The 17,809-nt window shown below is 38.6% G+C and overlaps 1 protein-coding gene across 4 annotated transcripts in view; it reads left to right on the forward strand.

Moving 5' to 3' along the window:
- The window catches only part of ptprea (protein tyrosine phosphatase receptor type Ea), a 48,598-nt gene extending 37,138 nt beyond the window's left edge, over nt 1-11,460 (forward strand). For 2 of the 4 annotated variants that reach the window (XM_041066991.1, XM_041066993.1), the window contains 18 exons: nt 46-119; nt 945-989; nt 1,921-2,057; nt 3,027-3,117; nt 3,749-3,825; nt 4,172-4,208; nt 4,321-4,418; nt 5,094-5,213; nt 5,557-5,720; nt 6,040-6,175; nt 6,394-6,543; nt 7,409-7,502; nt 7,658-7,734; nt 7,862-7,996; nt 8,233-8,358; nt 9,046-9,197; nt 9,375-9,510; nt 9,665-11,460. In XM_041066991.1, the coding sequence (XP_040922925.1) occupies nt 46-119; nt 945-989; nt 1,921-2,057; nt 3,027-3,117; nt 3,749-3,825; nt 4,172-4,208; nt 4,321-4,418; nt 5,094-5,213; nt 5,557-5,720; nt 6,040-6,175; nt 6,394-6,543; nt 7,409-7,502; nt 7,658-7,734; nt 7,862-7,996; nt 8,233-8,358; nt 9,046-9,197; nt 9,375-9,510; nt 9,665-9,739 (1,924 nt within the window). In that variant the 3' untranslated portion in view covers nt 9,740-11,460. The remainder of the gene's footprint in view (nt 1-45; nt 120-944; nt 990-1,920; nt 2,058-3,026; nt 3,118-3,748; nt 3,826-4,171; nt 4,209-4,320; nt 4,419-5,093; nt 5,214-5,556; nt 5,721-6,039; nt 6,176-6,393; nt 6,544-7,408; nt 7,503-7,657; nt 7,735-7,861; nt 7,997-8,232; nt 8,359-9,045; nt 9,198-9,374; nt 9,511-9,664) is intronic. The other 2 variants (XM_041066992.1, XM_041066994.1) reach the window with 1 other exon arrangement.
- Nucleotides 11,461-17,809: the final 6,349 nt, after the last annotated feature.

Below are 17,809 nucleotides of genomic sequence, written 5' to 3' on the forward strand. Positions count from 1 at the left end.
TTGGGGTTTTTTTTTTTTTCATTTTATCATATCTCTTCTTGGCAGGTTAAAAAACCAGAAAAAACCAGTTGTCACAACAGTTGACAAGAAGATACCAAATGGCATCCTGGAGGAGCAAGGTAACGTTGTTGTAAATTGAAGATTATAGATAGAGTTTGTGAGACAGATTATAGACTGTGAGAGCAACGGGCTGGCAGTCAAAAGAAGCATAGTAAGATCATAAAGGAGACATACAGAAACACGAGGCTAAGACAGGCAGTAGGAGGAGAAAAGCAGGCATCTTTATTTCTGAAACTACATGTGCAGGTTGTCCCACCATTGTTGTGTGGTTGTCTTAGACTTCCTGTGGGTATTGCAAAGAACAAACGTATGTGTTATGATCACTGCCTTTTATAGCTTTTTTGACACCATGTGTGATGTCAGTTTACACCATTACTAGTTCAAAGATCAGAGCCATTGTCACTGAGCATTGAGCTGCAATATTGAAAGTAAGAACTCATATATGTGAAGCATGATAGCAGCTGTTGGTCTTGAGGACCTGTGAGTGTCCTTTAGGAAATATTTTCTTATCTGACATTAGACAGGAATGACAGTAGATTGTGTCCATGCAGATAGGTAATATAACTAGGAAGTATACTGGAAATAAACACAGCACAACACTGGATGAATTTCGAGACACTGGTTGAGCTGCTGATCCCCATGATTGTAAACATATGACACATGACAGTGTATGTTAAGATTTAATTTTAAATCAGTTCAGGAAGTAGATTTTTTTGCTAAGTTTTAAACTTTGGTTGCTGCAAGACATTGAAAGTGACATGATATTCTAGTTCTATTGATATATCTAATTGATAAAAAAAAAAATTTAATGCCAATATTGTTTTGTTCTGTGACTCTGTACCTGTATGTGTGCTGTATGTGATTCAATATGTGTTGTGTTTTAGAGTTTGGATACAGTACTGAGTCGTTATACACCACTGTACCCCCAGGTCAGGTATACAGGGTGGCGGTATCAGGAACCTCATGTTACTAACACTCTCTCAGTCAACCTTATCAGCCTGCATTTTCCAAATTGTGAGTGCTAACAGAATGCTGAGTCGGGTGCTAAAGAAAGGTTTCCACTGGGAAAAACCTGTGTACAGGGTGCTGTAAGTGGCTTTCTCCTGGGGTCCTTTGGTTCTCTAACACCTTTTGATGTTTGGTGATCATTGAACGCTCATACTCGTTTTTACACTAATCACTGACGTATTGGAAAACACACACCTACATGTCAGAAAATCTTTAATCAGTTTGGTAATCATTTTGGTCTGTGATAAGCTGATTTTAAAACCCTTTCAGAGTAGTACAACAAGCTGATTGTCTAACTGACTGATTCCCAACCAGAGGTGGCCTACTATGACATGGTGTGCAGTTCTCAGGGGATACATGGAAACTAAAAGTAGTAGAAATTACAGTTATATATATTGCAAATATCCATATATTGAGTCACCTTAACACTATGTTTTGCAATTGAGAGTGCATGAAAACTGATTAGCAAGTGAGCCGAGAGGTCTTAGGTTAGCAACAAGTAATGGATGAATGTTTGAGATTGTCAGCCAAAAATAATGGAAGAAATGGCTGAAATAGTTAAAGCAATGAATAATGAAACATCCAGCTTCTGGCATTCCAAGTAATGAAAAGGTTGGAAACCACTGGTCTTATTCAAACCCAATGCTGTAAATCCTGTCATAATCAGTTTCTCTGAACTGGTCATTTAACATAGCAAAACATCAGTATGATATTATCTTAATTTATTAGTGCAATTGTAAAATACTGAGGTGATTTTCAAAGTTTAACCTGTAATCAATAATTCACCATCACCAACACTAAACTCAATCAGTCCAGCAGGGATGATAAATCCATTGACTGTTCCCTCCACAGAGCAACAGACGGTGGTCCTTCTGCCCAAATCCCCTTCGGCCTCTAAGACCTTCTTCCCCATCCCAGTGGAACATCTAGAGGAGGAGTACAGGCTCCGCTCTGCTGATGATGGCAAGCTCTTCAGGGAGGAGTACAATGTAAGTGCCCCCGCTTTCTCCCCCTCCTAGAGTTTACAGTAACAGGTGGGGGTAGAAGGGGCGGGGTTTTCTGTATTCTGTACAAGTGCTGAGAGTAGTCTGTGGTTTAAGTACTGAGTCGCTGAGGTGCATTCATACCCCATGGTTTATAAGATTGATCAGAGACTGGTTAAGTGAGTTCTGTTTCGTAGTTTATTTTTTATGAAGTGTGGTTTATGACTGTGGTGATTGAAAATCATTTGAGACAATGCAATGGCCCACATATGTATTGTACTTTTTAAAGCTTAATTTAAAACGTTCAGTAAGAATTATTGTAAGCAATAAAATACATCAATTAACATTATTATTACTTACCTTGTCTACAAACTTCATAAGCAGGCATGGGTTCAGACATTGGCTGAAGATGAGTTTTAAAAATGGTCTTATACCCCAGGTTAGAGTGTCTTTTGCCTTCAACTGTGGAAACAAAAACACTTAATGTAGGAAATAAGGAGTTAAAGGGTTTTCCGACAACAACTGAAATGTGCTGCGTGTTCATGAGAAGACAGAAGATTCAAACCATGACTTGTTTTGGTATCTTTTATTAAGGAGATCTATAACTTATGTGTCACATTGACAATGACACATAAAGTACACATCCACACCCACACTCATGAAAAATACCCTTATATCTATTTGTGACCATGATTGAGGATCTTAGTCAAAATGACGTGTATGACTCATGGTTCATGTAACGTGTAGCAGCATGATTTTACTCAGACAATTTGTCAGCACAGACAGAGGAAGTTGAAGTTCTCTGCATTTAATTGAGAACTGTTTACTGTAGGTAGCAGAGGAAGTGCCTACATCGAGGCTGAACAAAGCCCTGCAAGCAGCACAACACAATGCGCTAGTTGTGTGCTGCTGAAAGTCGAGAATATTTGTCACTATGTGAGGTTGTGTAAAAACTCATGTCATTTTGTTTTGCAGTCCTTGCCAGGGGGAAATGCCCAGGGGACGTACGAGGAGGCCAACAAGGAGGACAATAAGGAGAAGAACAGATACCCCAACATTCTTCCCTGTGAGTGTACTTTGTGCTACGTAGGAAATAAGACTTCATTTGACTCACACCCAGAGCTCACAGTTTCCTGTATGTGTGTGCACGTGCCTTTGTGTCTTTATTAGGCTTTTTTTTTTTCCTGAAATAGTTCAGATACAGTGGATCCTCCCCTACAGCTCATGTATTCATTCACAGTGAAATACCTCTGCACTCAGTTTCCTTGCCATTCTTATTACTTATCTCTGTCATTAATAATTGTGTAATTTTTTTGTTTTTTACCCATTCTATAGCTATTAAACCTTAATGGGAAATATGCTTTTTCGCTTTCCTGTCGAGAGTTGGATCAGTTAGTGAGATCAATTCCACTTGTGTCTGTAACATAAATATAAAGCCGGGAAACAGCTGGCCTGGCTCGGTCCAAAAGTAACAAAAGTATCTCTAAAGCTCATTAATTAACAAAATCCCAAGTGTAAAAATGAGAGTTTGCTGTTTTACTGTGATTTAGAAATGCTGGTAGCAGATTGAGTGTCATCGATGTACTGACCTAACCCTCAGGAATAAAGCAAATTTCCTTTAATGCTTGTTTAATGTGTAGTCATGTAGCGGTCTTATGTATTATTTTTCCACTGTAACCCTCTAAACTTTCCAACAGATGATCATTCCAGAGTGGTGTTGACTCAGCTGGATGGAAATCCCTGTTCAGACTATGTGAATGCTTCTTACATTGATGTGAGTTATGCTTTAAGTCTTGTTTCTTTTTATAGTTTTTTTTTTTTTTTTCTTCAACCTGATGACCATTGTTCATTAATTTGTGAAATGGTAGCACTAACTGTACCAAACCCTGTCCAGCAGTTGTTCTTGGGCTTTTGATTGTCTTTCTCAGTGGATGAAGTTATCCAGTTATTGTGGAATTACTTTTCTGTTTAAGGACCTCTTGTCCATTTAGGCTTTGAAGTTAAGATTTATGTCATCTCAAAACAGCAGCTGACGTAATAAACTCACCACAAGATCCATCAGTAGCTGTCTGAAGATTTATATTAATATCCTTAACTAAATTAATAGTCTTTTCTTACAGGGTTACACGGAAAAGAACAAATTCATAGCAGCACAAGGTAAGATACAGTATAATGCACTTGGGAATTATATAAGTTCATACATACATTAGACCATACCTTGATTTCATATTTGAATATACCATTAAATCTTACTGTTTTTGTCTCTCAGGTCCCAAAGAAGACACTGTAGCAGACTTCTGGAGGATGATATGGGAGCTGAAAGTAGCAACTGTTGTCATGCTGACAAATCTGAAAGAAAGGAAAGAAGTGAGTCATTTTCACCCTTATTTATTTTTTATATATATCTCAGCTCCTCTGCTTAAGCATCTGTGAACAAGATAATACATTCCTACAAGCTCCAGAGTTTCTTCTCCAGCCAAGTCTCGGCTCTGACTTTCCTGTAAGGGGAGCAAGCGAACAGGCAGATTTCTCTGCAGGGATTAATTGAGCATCACAAAAAGATGAGTCCATCCGAGGAAATGTGCTTCAAATAGACTTCATTGGTTATGGTCAAAGGTGATATAGAAGAGTTTAATTTAAACCATTAATTTCACACTTGTAATCTCTCATTTGACATCTGTTTTTCTGCTGTAATTGCACATCTTTATTGTGGACCAGAACTCCTCCACTTAACAAGGAGAAAAAGAGAAGGGCTAAAAAGATCAATAAGATTTAAATCATCATGTGGATGGGCTGAAATCAATGGCTACATAATGTGTAATAAAGTCCTCTAAGGCAGTGTCATCATCACCCAGCAGAGTCTCATCGAGTGGTTTCACCCCTCACTTACATTAATCTGGACTGACTGGCTGTGAAATTGAAGCATGTGTGTCATGCATGTGAACTACTTTGTCTCTTGAAAGAAAGGTCCCTGAATATGTTCCAGAAGAACTGCCTTCTAAGTATTTAATTTATTGAATCGTGGCTGTTAACTCTCCACAGGACAAGTGCTGCCAGTACTGGCCAGATCAGGGCTGTTGGACCTATGGGAATGTGAGGGTGGCAGTAGAAGACTTCACTGTCCTGGTGGACTACACCATACGCAAGTTCTGTATACAATATGTAAGTTTCGAGCAGTACTTCTGTAGTCCCTGCATGCTGTAGCCCGTGGAGTTCAGTTCCTTTTTCATAGTAATCCAACAAGACAATTTCTGCATTCTTTGGAGTTTTCAACTTCTGAATAACTTCTGTAAAGGATCTTGCAGCAAGGTTCCGAAAAAGCATCCACACCATTACATAAAAGACATTGCTGCTTTGATAATGGTTACCGTTGAAAATGAGATTTATGAAAACATTGCCCCGGGGCCAGACCGTGTCTGTTGTTTCTTCAAATGTACTATACCGACATTGTTAACACTGTTACTTTACTAACTGTATTTCTGCCTATGTTTGTTTGTCCATGTAGCAAGCCAGTGATGCCGCTAAGACTCCCCGGCTGGTGACCCAGCTCCACTTCACCAGCTGGCCTGATTTTGGAGTTCCCTTCTCCCCCATCGGCATGCTCAAGTTCCTCAAAAAGGTCAAGGCAGTGAATCCACCCTTCTCTGGGCCAATTGTGGTTCACTGCAGGTACAAATGCAAATGGGACTCATTGTTTGTTGTTTACTTGGATCCAACCATTTCAGTCCTTTTGAATGAACTTCTAATGGTTTTAATTATCCAATTTATTTCTATGGAGATAGATGTATTTAGGCTTAAACATCCTCTTTCTGTGTCTGCGGGCAAACAAACTGTCAGCTACGGCTGGAAACATTTTGAGTGACTATAGCAATACATGTGTTTACAAGCACAGATGTCCCTTTGTTTCCCGGCTGTTGTCCATTAACATGCAAGCGTCAGCTGAGGATTGTGGTTCATTCAGTCTGTGGTTTGCTTTGTGTCTCTGCAGCGCTGGTGTTGGGAGGACGGGAACCTTCATCGTCATAGATGCCATGATCGACATGATGCACGCAGAGCAGAAAGTTGATGTGTTTGGGTTTGTCTCTAAGATACGAGAACAGCGCTCACAGCTCATCCAGACAGATGTGAGTTGGAGCTAATACAAGTTCCCTCTGGTCAATCACTTTGAATATATGACATCGCATTATCACTTGACAGTTAATGTGAAACATGCTGATAATGTTCCATTTACAAGTGAATTACACCCCCGTCAATCATCTTTAAAATGTTTAGATGTGCCTATGCATAGTGTGTGTGTGTTTGTGTGTGTGTGTTCATCTGTTTGTGTGTATTCTCACCCCAGATGCAGTACTCATTCATCTACCAGGCCCTCCTTGAATACTACCTCTATGGAGACACAGAGCTGGACGTGTCATCTCTGGAAGGACATCTGCACAAACTTCACAACACCTTTGCAAACGGTGACCGGGTCGGCCTAGAGGAAGAGTTTAAGGTAAGACATGCTGTTTCACATCCTGATATGATAGTAAGCCTGCAGCAAACCGATAAATGATGATTTAGTTTTTACAAAAGATCCAACTTGATTAAATACCAAATACAGAAGTAGTTTCTTCTTTATTGCAAAATCGCCAAATAAGCAACAACAACTTTCAGACAGAAAGAAACAACTATATAAAAATGTCAAAAAATATATAGAGCCAATTTCAGTGATTTCCACAATCAGATTTTCAGACCTTATTTACGACAAAATTCACACATTAGAGGCAAAGCGTGCTATAATACTGGAGAAATCAGTTGAAATACTAACAGGTCAGTTTTCCTTCTTTTCCAGGCTTTTGAGACAGAAATAACACGGTAAACTTGTGGAGCAATTCCAATTTTTGATCATCTGTACACCAGATTGTTTCAGGGTTTTGTGGAGCCATTTCACTGAAAATCATCATCAATACAAAATAAAATGGGACTCGCTCTCCACTTGAATGTGCTATCCTCAGTAGCCCACGGACGAACAGCAGTTCTCAGCTATGTGACTAAAGATCTGTGGCTTTTAAATATACAAGATTGAAGATCATCGCTATTCTCATAAATACAATAAACTTTAAAGATCTATTAAACCACAAAGGCTAAAAAAGTATTTTAGAAGCAAACCACTCAGAGTCAAGCCCTGCTAAAATAAATACGCTGTTTCCTGTTCTCGGATAGGGTCAGAAATACAATAACTGTCATACATCTATGAATATTCAGTGTCTATCAACAGTGTAAACTTAATTTTCTCATTTGAGTTCGTATGCAAAAAGATGACGAACCCTTTGCGGGTTCATAAAGTTTTAACTTTGCTTTCTTGTTTTTCTGCCCAGAAACTGACCAACATGCGAATAATGAAGGAGAACATGAGAACGGGGAACCTTCCTGCCAACATGAAGAAGAACCGAGTGCTGCAAATTATTCCATGTAAGAAAGAAGGAAAACAATGGCACAAAATACTGCTACTGCTTTTTCCCATCCTGGAAAAATACCAATTACTGAATGCTGATACCTGATGCTCTGTGAACAGCTGCTCTGTTCTAAATGGTTCTGAGGAGTTTTCTGTTCTATTCCCATTTCAGATGACTTCAACAGAGTTATTCTCTCCATGAGAAGAGGTCAGGAGTTCACCGATTACATCAATGCATCTTTCATAGATGTAAGCAGATTAAACTTTTTAATTCCTTCCTTCTTGCATCTATATCTGCTATAGTTCAGAAGCATATTAATGCAGATAATTGGACCTATGCTGCTAAAAAAAAGAGTGTGTTTTTACTGTGGGACAGGGCTACAGACAGAAGGACTACTTCATTGCCACTCAGGGCCCTCTGCCACACACAGTAGAGGATTTCTGGAGAATGGTGTGGGAATGGAAATGTCACTCCATCGTCATGCTCACTGAGCTCCAGGAGAGGGAGCAGGTAAGCTGCGTTAGCTGATCACCGCAAGCAAGCTATGATTGATAGCTTCAATAGCAACAGCAGCGCAACATAAACCATCTCTTTTCTGATTTCCTGCTTCTGTCACAAAACTCTACTGCAGAATTTCATATTTTGAGCCCAAACTACTTTACATTTCTTATATTAAACTGCAGATTCTGTTTTACTTTTCACTGCCAGTGGACAAACTCTTATTTCTGTTTTTGTCTGCTTTTCAGGACAAATGTTGCCAGTACTGGCCCACAGAGGACTCAGTCACCTATGGAGATTACACAGTAGAACTGAAGGGAGACACTTTGTGTGACACCTTCAGTCTGCGAGACTTGGTACTCACCTTTGTCCCGGTAAGCAAATTAACCTTGCATTATGACACATTTGTTAATGAGGCAGTAAAACCACATTACATTTGCCTATCAACGTAAAAGGCATTTATTGCCACTTCTGTAATTCTATTAAGCATTTTACTCTTTTCAAGCAATAAAAATAATTCTGTTCCATGTTTAAGCCTCAGACACTGAGAAGTCTAAATGGGAAATGTGTCTTTGTTGGAAGTGCTGGCAAGTCACCCACAAACTTTTAACAGTGAAGACGTGTTTTTGTTACATTCATTTTTAAATATTTGAAAATTAATCTTAACTCCCGAACATAGTAAAATGCTATTTTTTTTTAAGGATTTATGACGTTGTGAGAAATCTCTTATCTTATATAAATATCTTTCCTTGTAAAGCTACACAAGATCTAACATAATTATCTTAGAACAATAATCCAAGGGAGTGCAGAAAACTCTTTTGGCTGCCAGAGGAAATGTGAGCAGGATGTGTTTAGGATTTTCATAGATTTCATTAAATTCGACCCACATCACCTCTCAGAGGCTCAGCACATTCCTGCCTCCCGCAGCAGCACTCATCAGTCTGCCACTCATCTGCCGCACACTTAACCTACACTGACATTGCACCTGCCATTATGCTTTCATATACTGCTAATAAATCATATTTGAAAGGTACTATGAGCTTTCGTCTGTCTCCTAAAAGGAGAAGCAGACAAGGGTGATCAGGCACTTCCACTTCCACGGCTGGCCGGAGATCGGCATCCCAGCCGAGGGGAAAGGCATGATCGACATCATCGCCTCAGTGCAGAGACAGCAGCAGCAGTCTGGGAACCATCCCATCGTCGTACACTGCAGGTAGAGCCAAATTGCACTTTTAGGCACACTTTCACACCTCCTTTGATATTACTGTTGCCCTATTTGTGCTCTCAGCTGTAGCGTTTTGTATATTACAACTTAAAACAGTATGATTTGATATTTTCAAGCAACGTTAATGCTTTAAGTCACTTCTAAGCTTTTTTGGGTGTGCTGCAGTGCCGGTGCAGGGCGAACAGGTACATTCATTGCATTGAGCAATATCTTGGAGCGAGTCAAGGCAGAGGGCCTGCTGGACGTGTTCCAAACTGTGAAGAGTTTACGCATGCAGAGGCCTCATATGGTCCAAACTGTGGTAAGTATCAGTAGAAGTGGATCCTAAATAATCTTTTCTATAAAAAAGGTAAATATAATTTATCTACTCCGGTTTCTTTGCTTTATCTTGACTGAAACCAATTTTATAGGCAACCACCAAATCCATCTTTTCTCTTTTTCTCTATTTTTCCCAGGAACAATATGACTTCTGCTACAGGGTGGTACAAGACTTTGTCGACATTTTCTCAGACTATGCCAATTTTAAATGATGAGATTTGCCTTAAACACGGTTTTTAATGTTGTTTTCTAAAGCTGGTTTGTCAGTTTTATGCGTTTCTTTAACTTCTTCAAATAATCTTCTATTTTGCTATGCACTTGTCCGCCCATTAACTCAAACGCCATCCTCGCTGTAATATAGTGTATGTCAGTGAATGAGAATTGTAAATGAGAAAAGTTAGATTAATAATGTATATTTCACATCATGTATGATAATTATTTTGTCATGAAGTGTTTCAAACATGGTCTCTTATTTCAGTTTTGTTGTATAATATTGTACTTTAAATGTTTATCTAAGTGTTATTTTGGATTGACAACGTAATATTTTTAAAAGTTGTAGTTATTGTAAATGTATTTATGTCTTGACAAAGACATTCCAGTCTTGCGTTTGGAGAACACAGAAGGAATGTTAAGATCTGGGTTAGTTTTTTTGTTTTTTGTTGTTGTTTTTAAATACATACATACATTTTTTCATTTATTGATGACTTCTATTTGAGATTAGAGGCGATATTACAACTATTTTTCATTGTCCTCAAGCTACATGCCCATCACGAATGTGATACTTTTCTAATGGAAATATTGTCAGAAAAAGAATGAATCACTTCAGCCATAATGCAGAAAACCAAGTTCTGCAACACAAGCTCAAGTGAAAGTATTGGGGTCAACTTCCAATATACATTCAGGCAGAAGTGTCACAGTTAAATGTATCACAGGGTCATGAAAGACCATTAAACTAGTTTTGTACCTCAAAATGTGGTATGCACCTGCATTTAACATGGATGTTAACATTATGACAGTCTGCCTTTTGTCTGTGGACAACAAAAAATATTTTGCTAAAATGACTGCACATTAAAAAGCACATATAACTAAGCCTTTTGCCAAGAATCTGCAATATGTATTGATTTATTTGTATTATAGATTAGAGATTTTTCACAGATCAGTGCCAATGTATCTTTTTTAACAAAAGCAGACCAACCCTAAATTGAAGGCAGAGCTTTGACAGGTGATCCTAAGAAAAGGTAAGTGTGGTCTAAATGCAGTAGAGTCACTACAGTTTGTTAAAAGTGAAACATCAGATGAGTCTTGTAATGACAAAAAAAAACACAGCACATAAATATGGTGCTTCAGTGCCTGCTTAATGTCATAGCAACAAAACAAACCGTATCATAGACAAACAATGTTTTCAGTTCCTTTATGTTTTAGAAAAAATGGGTTCAGGAAAGTATCTGAATGTGAAACAACTTTTCTGTGCATTACTTCTGGGGCTGCAACTCCTGTCCATCTGGTACTCCGACATTAAACCAAACATTTGGAATAATCTGACCCAGCTCTGCTTTAATCCTCAGTGAACAACATGTAATTTTGTTGATGCTGTATGTAAATACTACATGACGAAGTGCTAACATTGTGAAAGTCACTGAGTCTTAGCTGTCAAGCAGTCGTAGTGCTGCTTGACAGCAAGAAACTGCCAAGTGATTGGTCATATTTTCTGTGCTATCTGTCTGAGGGAGATGTGAGGTGCAGCACAAGAACAAACTGACTTAACAAAACAACCCAAGTCTAATTTCCCCTGGCTTCTATTCTGTCTTTTCAGAATACTGAGGAGGGTCTGTTTAGACTGCAGCTCTTTTGCCTTTGCTCTCTCTCTGTGGGTGTTCTATCCCTTTTTGGATTCTCAATGTCGTTGAAATGCAAGTTGCAATATTAAATTAATCTGAAAATACTTTGTGGGTCAATGAAAGTTTTCTTCAGATGTCTTTGCTACAGCTTGAAAAAAAAATACCAGCTTATGTATCTGTTTCATGCCAGTTTTGGGGGAGACACACTCAAGCTACTGCAGCTACAGTCATCTCCAAAACAGGATGTTCTTAGTGAGATATGATCATTTTACATCTTGACACTTTATATTACATCCTTTCACAGCTCTCAAACGCTGAGTATCTAGAAATAAACATGTTAACATCTAGTTCCGATGAGATCATCAGCTGGATCAAAATGTTAATCGGAATCGTGCTATTTAAAGTTAAGTCTGAATCTACTTAAACTATTATTAACTATTAAGAGCTGCAACTTACAACTATTTATTTTCTTAATTAATCAATTAATAATTTGCTCTTTAAAAACTGAGAAAACTTTGAGATACGGCCATCAAACTTAAGCTCAAGGTGATTTCACCAAACTATCTCTCTTGAATGTCCAACATCCTAAAAACCTGAAGATCACAAACAAGTGAGAAACAGCACAGCAGACCAATAGTTTAAGCCAACAGGGGGCGATGTAACTCAATCTATATGTAGATGATTAATTCCATTACATAAGGTAAACTTCTAATGGAAAATAGAAAGTCAAATTTTTGTAATATCATATTACTCATATTACTAATTTAGTAATTTCACTGTATCCTTAAACTGACTACAAAAAGTGTGAGAGCTGCTGTGATGGTGTGATTGAAAATAGGACAACTCCTACATGTAAACATAGTGAAACTATGATTCAGATTACTTAAATTAGTCAAATGAATGATCATCAGTGATGTCTTAATCCATATTTGAAGTCCTTGTTTTGTGCTGTTCTTAATGATATCAGGGGGAAAAAAAATTTTTTTTTCCCAAAAGCACAAGAATCACGCTGAACTGATTCCCTTCCATCTAAATCCAAACAATCTCATCTGTACAAGAAGCTGCTTTCCACCAAATTAGACATTTCTACAGAAACTGAGAAAGGGTCAAGAAGGTTACTACTTCAGACTGCCGTGTGATACGCAAAGAGGAAAATAAATAGATGAAAAATTTGAACTCCTACTTCTAAACATAAATGTGTGCTTATGTAAAGTCCTCATCCATGTGACTGCCACCAGTAACAGGGGAAGAGAAGTAAATTTGAGCTATTTTTGCCAAACAATCCTGTTTCTTATCTTGCAGAAAAGTAACAAAAAGCCTCTTTGTTGACAATTTCCACTTCCTCAGGGACCCGGTGCCATGGTAACGTTACTCAACGGGAGGGGCAGCAGCCTAAAGAAGGTCAGCATGAGTGAGTAGGTCATATGAATTATGTATTAACCCTAACTGACTCCCTTATTTTGATTGACCCCCAACTAATTCTACTATGTCTTTCACAATGTTTCCCATTTTTCTTTCTAGTATATTATGGAACATGAGCATTTTCGTGGCAGGGTGGCCTGAGCTGTGACCCCTCTGATGAAATGCTTTCATGGAAACTAATTTCTCATAAAACTCTGAATGTCAAACAAGGTCTTCTCCTCTTGCTCGGTCTGTCACTGTGTGTCACTTCTATTCCCAGACACGCTCACATTCCTTTCAACTTTTCTTGCACGGTATAAAAATTCCGAACCACAAATACATGATAATTTAACGTTTGGAACATGTTGTAATATCATATAAAATTCCATAAAAAACATTAATTCTGTAAGACATTATTCAAAATTTCAAACAAGAGAGTCACTTCAATGCGACTTCAATCACTGTTGCTTACAGCTACACAACACATAAGTTGTTTTTTGCTGATGCAGGACAAGCGTCCACAGCCATACAAGCAGCTCCTTGAGCCTACACTTGTCAGTGTGCTAACTAACATGCTCACAAAGATAATGGTAGCAAGACAATGTTACACAGGTATAATGTTTACAATTCTCACCCTGTCAGTTAGCCTGCCATGCAAATTTCAAATGAACACAAAGTACAGCTGAGGCTGATGGGAATGTCATGGCATATTTGAATAAAGTAAAGAAAGGAAGGAACAAAAGATACAAGAGTCTGAATTCTTTTTTAATACTGTATGCTACAAAAGTATGGTTTCTAAGATGTCAGGCCAACCTTGTTAACACGTTCTCTTCTCTTGCCTTAGTATGGTTGTTGCTGATAAAAAGAGACAGGCACAGCATAGAACATGGAGAGTACCATTAAACCCTGAGAATGACCCGGAGATCCTGTCTGTCTCTCTGTGTCTGTTTGTCTGGATGTTGTCTGCTTCACATCTCGGTGAGCCATCACTGGCTTGATAATGGATTCTTCCTAGATTTGTTCTCGGACTCCCCCTTCCTCTCTCTGTCACTCTTTCACAGCACAGCATCTGAACTTGCTACTCTGAAAACGTTCTCAACAGACGCTTTAAGACTTGCCCTAATTCAATCAGACAGCTCTTACTGGGATGTTAATGTGGCGCAATGCCCCCCAAAATACATTACAAGTGTTATCCTATTCCTCCCTTGCTCCATCAGGCTAATATGCTTTTCAAGCTTTTCTTTCTCAGGAAATCCAGTTGATTCTCTGATGAAGCAAGTGTTTGGTTTGGACCAAAATGTTTAAAAATAAAACGCAGATGGAAAGGGAATGGTTAAAAGACAAAATACAACAAAATCATGGAATGTATGTCATTCATTCATGGAACATGTTGTGAGGCTGCTTATTTTTATGATGCTTATAGGATACGCCTGATGATATTCTATATTTTTGTTTTTTCTCCTCAACAAATTTGAACAAAAAGAGCAAACCAACAATGCATTAGTCCATCTCATAATGCTTTTCAATTTCACTGCCCTGTTTATAGCTCTAAGTCACAATCCAATTGTATCCTTCTTACAACATAAATCTCTAAAAATGCATCAAAAATATCAAAGAGACCATCAAAGCTCATTAGGGATACATCACCTCGGGGACAATGATTCTAGATTCTTCTACTTGTTGTTACTATAATCACATGCTTCTTTGTTAGATACTCCCATGCAAATTGCATCCATGTGTTGTGCTCGCTGTTTATGTATCAAGAACTACAATGGAAATGGAGCCTGAAACTGAGTGAATTTCCCCACAGGGCTACTTCCAGTGGTTGCACATTATCAGAGTGCTTACTGGCAGTATTTGAGAGCCCCTTGTACATCTGGACTAAAGAGCCAAGCGAGCATGAGGAGACCGTGAGACGCAGGTCTGACTCCACAGAGTCAGAAGTCTCTGACCAGAGGAAGAATTAAAAAAAAAAAAAGAAAACAAGTCAGCACATCTCTTTGACATATATGTCATAAAAGGAAGGAAACCCTAACCATGACCACAGCCGAGATGCTTTATGAACGACACTGTCCAGCCCTCACTATTTCTGATTCAGCCGAGAAGCAGAATGTGCAGAATACTTCCCACACTAAACCTTTTAAACCACAACAGAAAATTACATTTGATCTGCCTTTGAAATAATTGTGTTCAGAAATGCCTGAAACAGTCGTGCCAAGAAATAACATTCTCCTCGAACTAGTCTCTAATAAACAGTTTTAAATTTTCAGTTTGTTTTTTTTAATGAAATACAAATTGTTTAATTTGACCAAAGCCACCAAAGTTGACTGATAGAACTTCTGCTGCATTTCCAACAGACGGCTTTACAAAAATATGCAGAATATTCAACAAACCCGTCAGTAAATAACAGGAAATGGAACATTCCCCGACTATGTAGCTTGTTGACATCTGTCATTAGAGTGACAATATATACGACCTGAATAATGTACAGATTCCCTTTTAAGAGGTCAGGATAGATGAGCAGATGACAGTAAACATGAAATATCGTTGTTATGGTTGCATTTCATTAAATAATTTCTCTCTGACTAAAAGCCTTCTGGGCGCCAGTCAGGGAAAGGGGCCATAGAATTAAAAATTTGATTTATGATTGTCATGTTTCTGTGACTTTGCTAATGTGCTAATTGAGCGCTGTATGCAGCCCAACAAACGTCATGAGCCTTGCTTGTCGACCTTCTTATCCCCTTTCTCCTCGTCTGTCTGTCTGTCTGTTTGCTTTTCTAATGTTCTGAGGAACTGCTGGATGTTGCATCAGTTGGCAATTTATAAAATGAGGAAACAGTGAAGAATGTGAAAGGTCAGACTACTCGTGCATTCTGCTCACAACAGCTTCAGCAAGTCTGCAGTACTTCAGACAACACGCGGCCTTTACTATGCTGTTACTTTCTGTGGCGTTGATATAGGAAATGTGCAGTTAATATTAAAATGTATCAAATTCTGTCCCCTACTTGAAGATGTATTGATCTCAAATACATTTCAGTAAACAGCTCTCTGTTAAACGCAGACCTTTGGTAGGTAGGTAAATATCTCAGGAAACACCAGTGATGTTTCATGGCCACATTAACTCTGTTTAAGCTTGCCATCCAAAGCCTACAAAAACTGCTAGACCCTGATCAAATATTAGATGATCTTTTTGCTTGTTTAATGATGAAAGGGTGTGGTTTTCTGTAAGGACACTAATAAATGAGCGGCAACAGTTATAAATACTCTTAGGAAATCAGGACATTGTACCTGAATGACATGAATCACATCCTGATGAGGTAATTATTTTGTGATAAGTGCTGAGCAGGAGATAAATGTCAAGTGATTTGGATTGTGTTCGATTTTCATTTCGGTACCAGCTGTGATGAGCTCTTTAACCTGTGAGGGAACCCTGACACAACTGGCAAAATTCACTAAGCTCCAACAATTACAAATTCATGATTTCTCGACCCTCTCTCTAATTAGCAAAGATCAGTGCACGAAGTATTCAGGTAGCATTCTGTGCTCTGCCAAAGATTGTTGAAGTAAAAGAAGCATCACTCTGCAACTCCAATGTGCTGTACAACAACATGTAGACTGTTTTTGTGGTCCAAGTAAATCCACCAGAGTTATGTGTCTTCTCTCTAGCAGACCGCTTCACCTAAATTTCAAGAGTCACATCCTTCCAGTTAAACTTTCCCTAGTATCATTGTCAATAATTCAAGCCTATGAACTAGGGCCTTCAGTATTTTGCTCAAGTAGCCTCCGAAAATTTAAGCGTGTCAGATTGTGTAGCTACAGATATTATTTCAGTGTGTCAGCTGAGGTAAAGAGTCTGTGCATGTGCCACTGCACTTAAGGGACAAGTATGAGTCTCATGTGTGGCAAAGACAAGACAAAGTCTGGATACGTAACCAGCTCTGAAATGTAAGTTATAAATGTGCAACAGACATTCTGAAATATATATTTACCGTACTAGTTTGAGAGTGACATCTATCTTCTCATCTACTTCTCAGCAAGAAGGTAAATAAGTACATTTACCAAAATTACAAACAATTCCTTTAAGCAACCAGAGGGGCGTTTAGGAGCTACGTGGACTAACTAAACAGCACTTAAAGGCACTACAGGGTAAATTATGCAGAACAGATGGAGTTTTGGCTTTATCAGAGTTGTATTTGGACCAAGCAGATCAGCACTTAGGAGACACTTGGACTCTCTAAAGATGTACCAAGCGGAGAGACACTAAAGCTGACTAGAGGGGTATGTGGGGGTACTGAGACTCTGGCACTCAGAGAATAAGTAGCAGAGGCAGGAACCCCCCCTTGCTCTCTCACTGTGCACACCACTGGATAGATAGATATTTACCGTGACTAATGATGATTTTCATATTTAGTGACGGACTGATGGAGCGTTTTCAGATTCAAGCAGAGCAATAGGACATTGCTGCCATCTTGAAGGAGATTAGCATTAATAAAAGGAATCCACGGTTTCTGTTTTACAGTGTTTCTAAACCCAACACAGAACACCCCTGCCGATAGCTCTTCATTCGATGTTGATGACTTTCTGAATTTCTTCACATATAAGATTAGTAGAACGTTAGACCCTATACCATCTAATCTTTCAAGGAACCATCTCCTGTTTTAAATATTCCCTTTCTTGATATTGTCAGTAAGTAGCTTCCTGTGGCTCTGTCCCCCCTGCTATTGTGAAACTGCCGCTTTACAAAAAAATAATTTTAATCCATGAATTCTGAACATTTACAGACCAATTTATTCATAAGATCTTCTACTTACTGATGATTCTGATTCTGTTTCTTGTTTTTCAGCCTTGATAGATGTGCATAACAAGTACACACACACACACAGGTGGCAGTGTGCATGTCATGGCCCTGGACTCAAGGTTTCTTCATCATCCGGAAATGGAAGCTTCCTGCTGGTCTGCATGTATAAACCTTACATAATACCTCTTACAATTAACTTTAGAGGAGACCTTTTTTTTTTTTTTGAAAGAATCAAGATTACATCT

The sequence above is a fragment of the Toxotes jaculatrix genome, chromosome 21, assembly GCF_017976425.1.
Source record: "Toxotes jaculatrix isolate fToxJac2 chromosome 21, fToxJac2.pri, whole genome shotgun sequence".
NCBI lineage: Eukaryota > Metazoa > Chordata > Actinopteri > Toxotidae > Toxotes > Toxotes jaculatrix.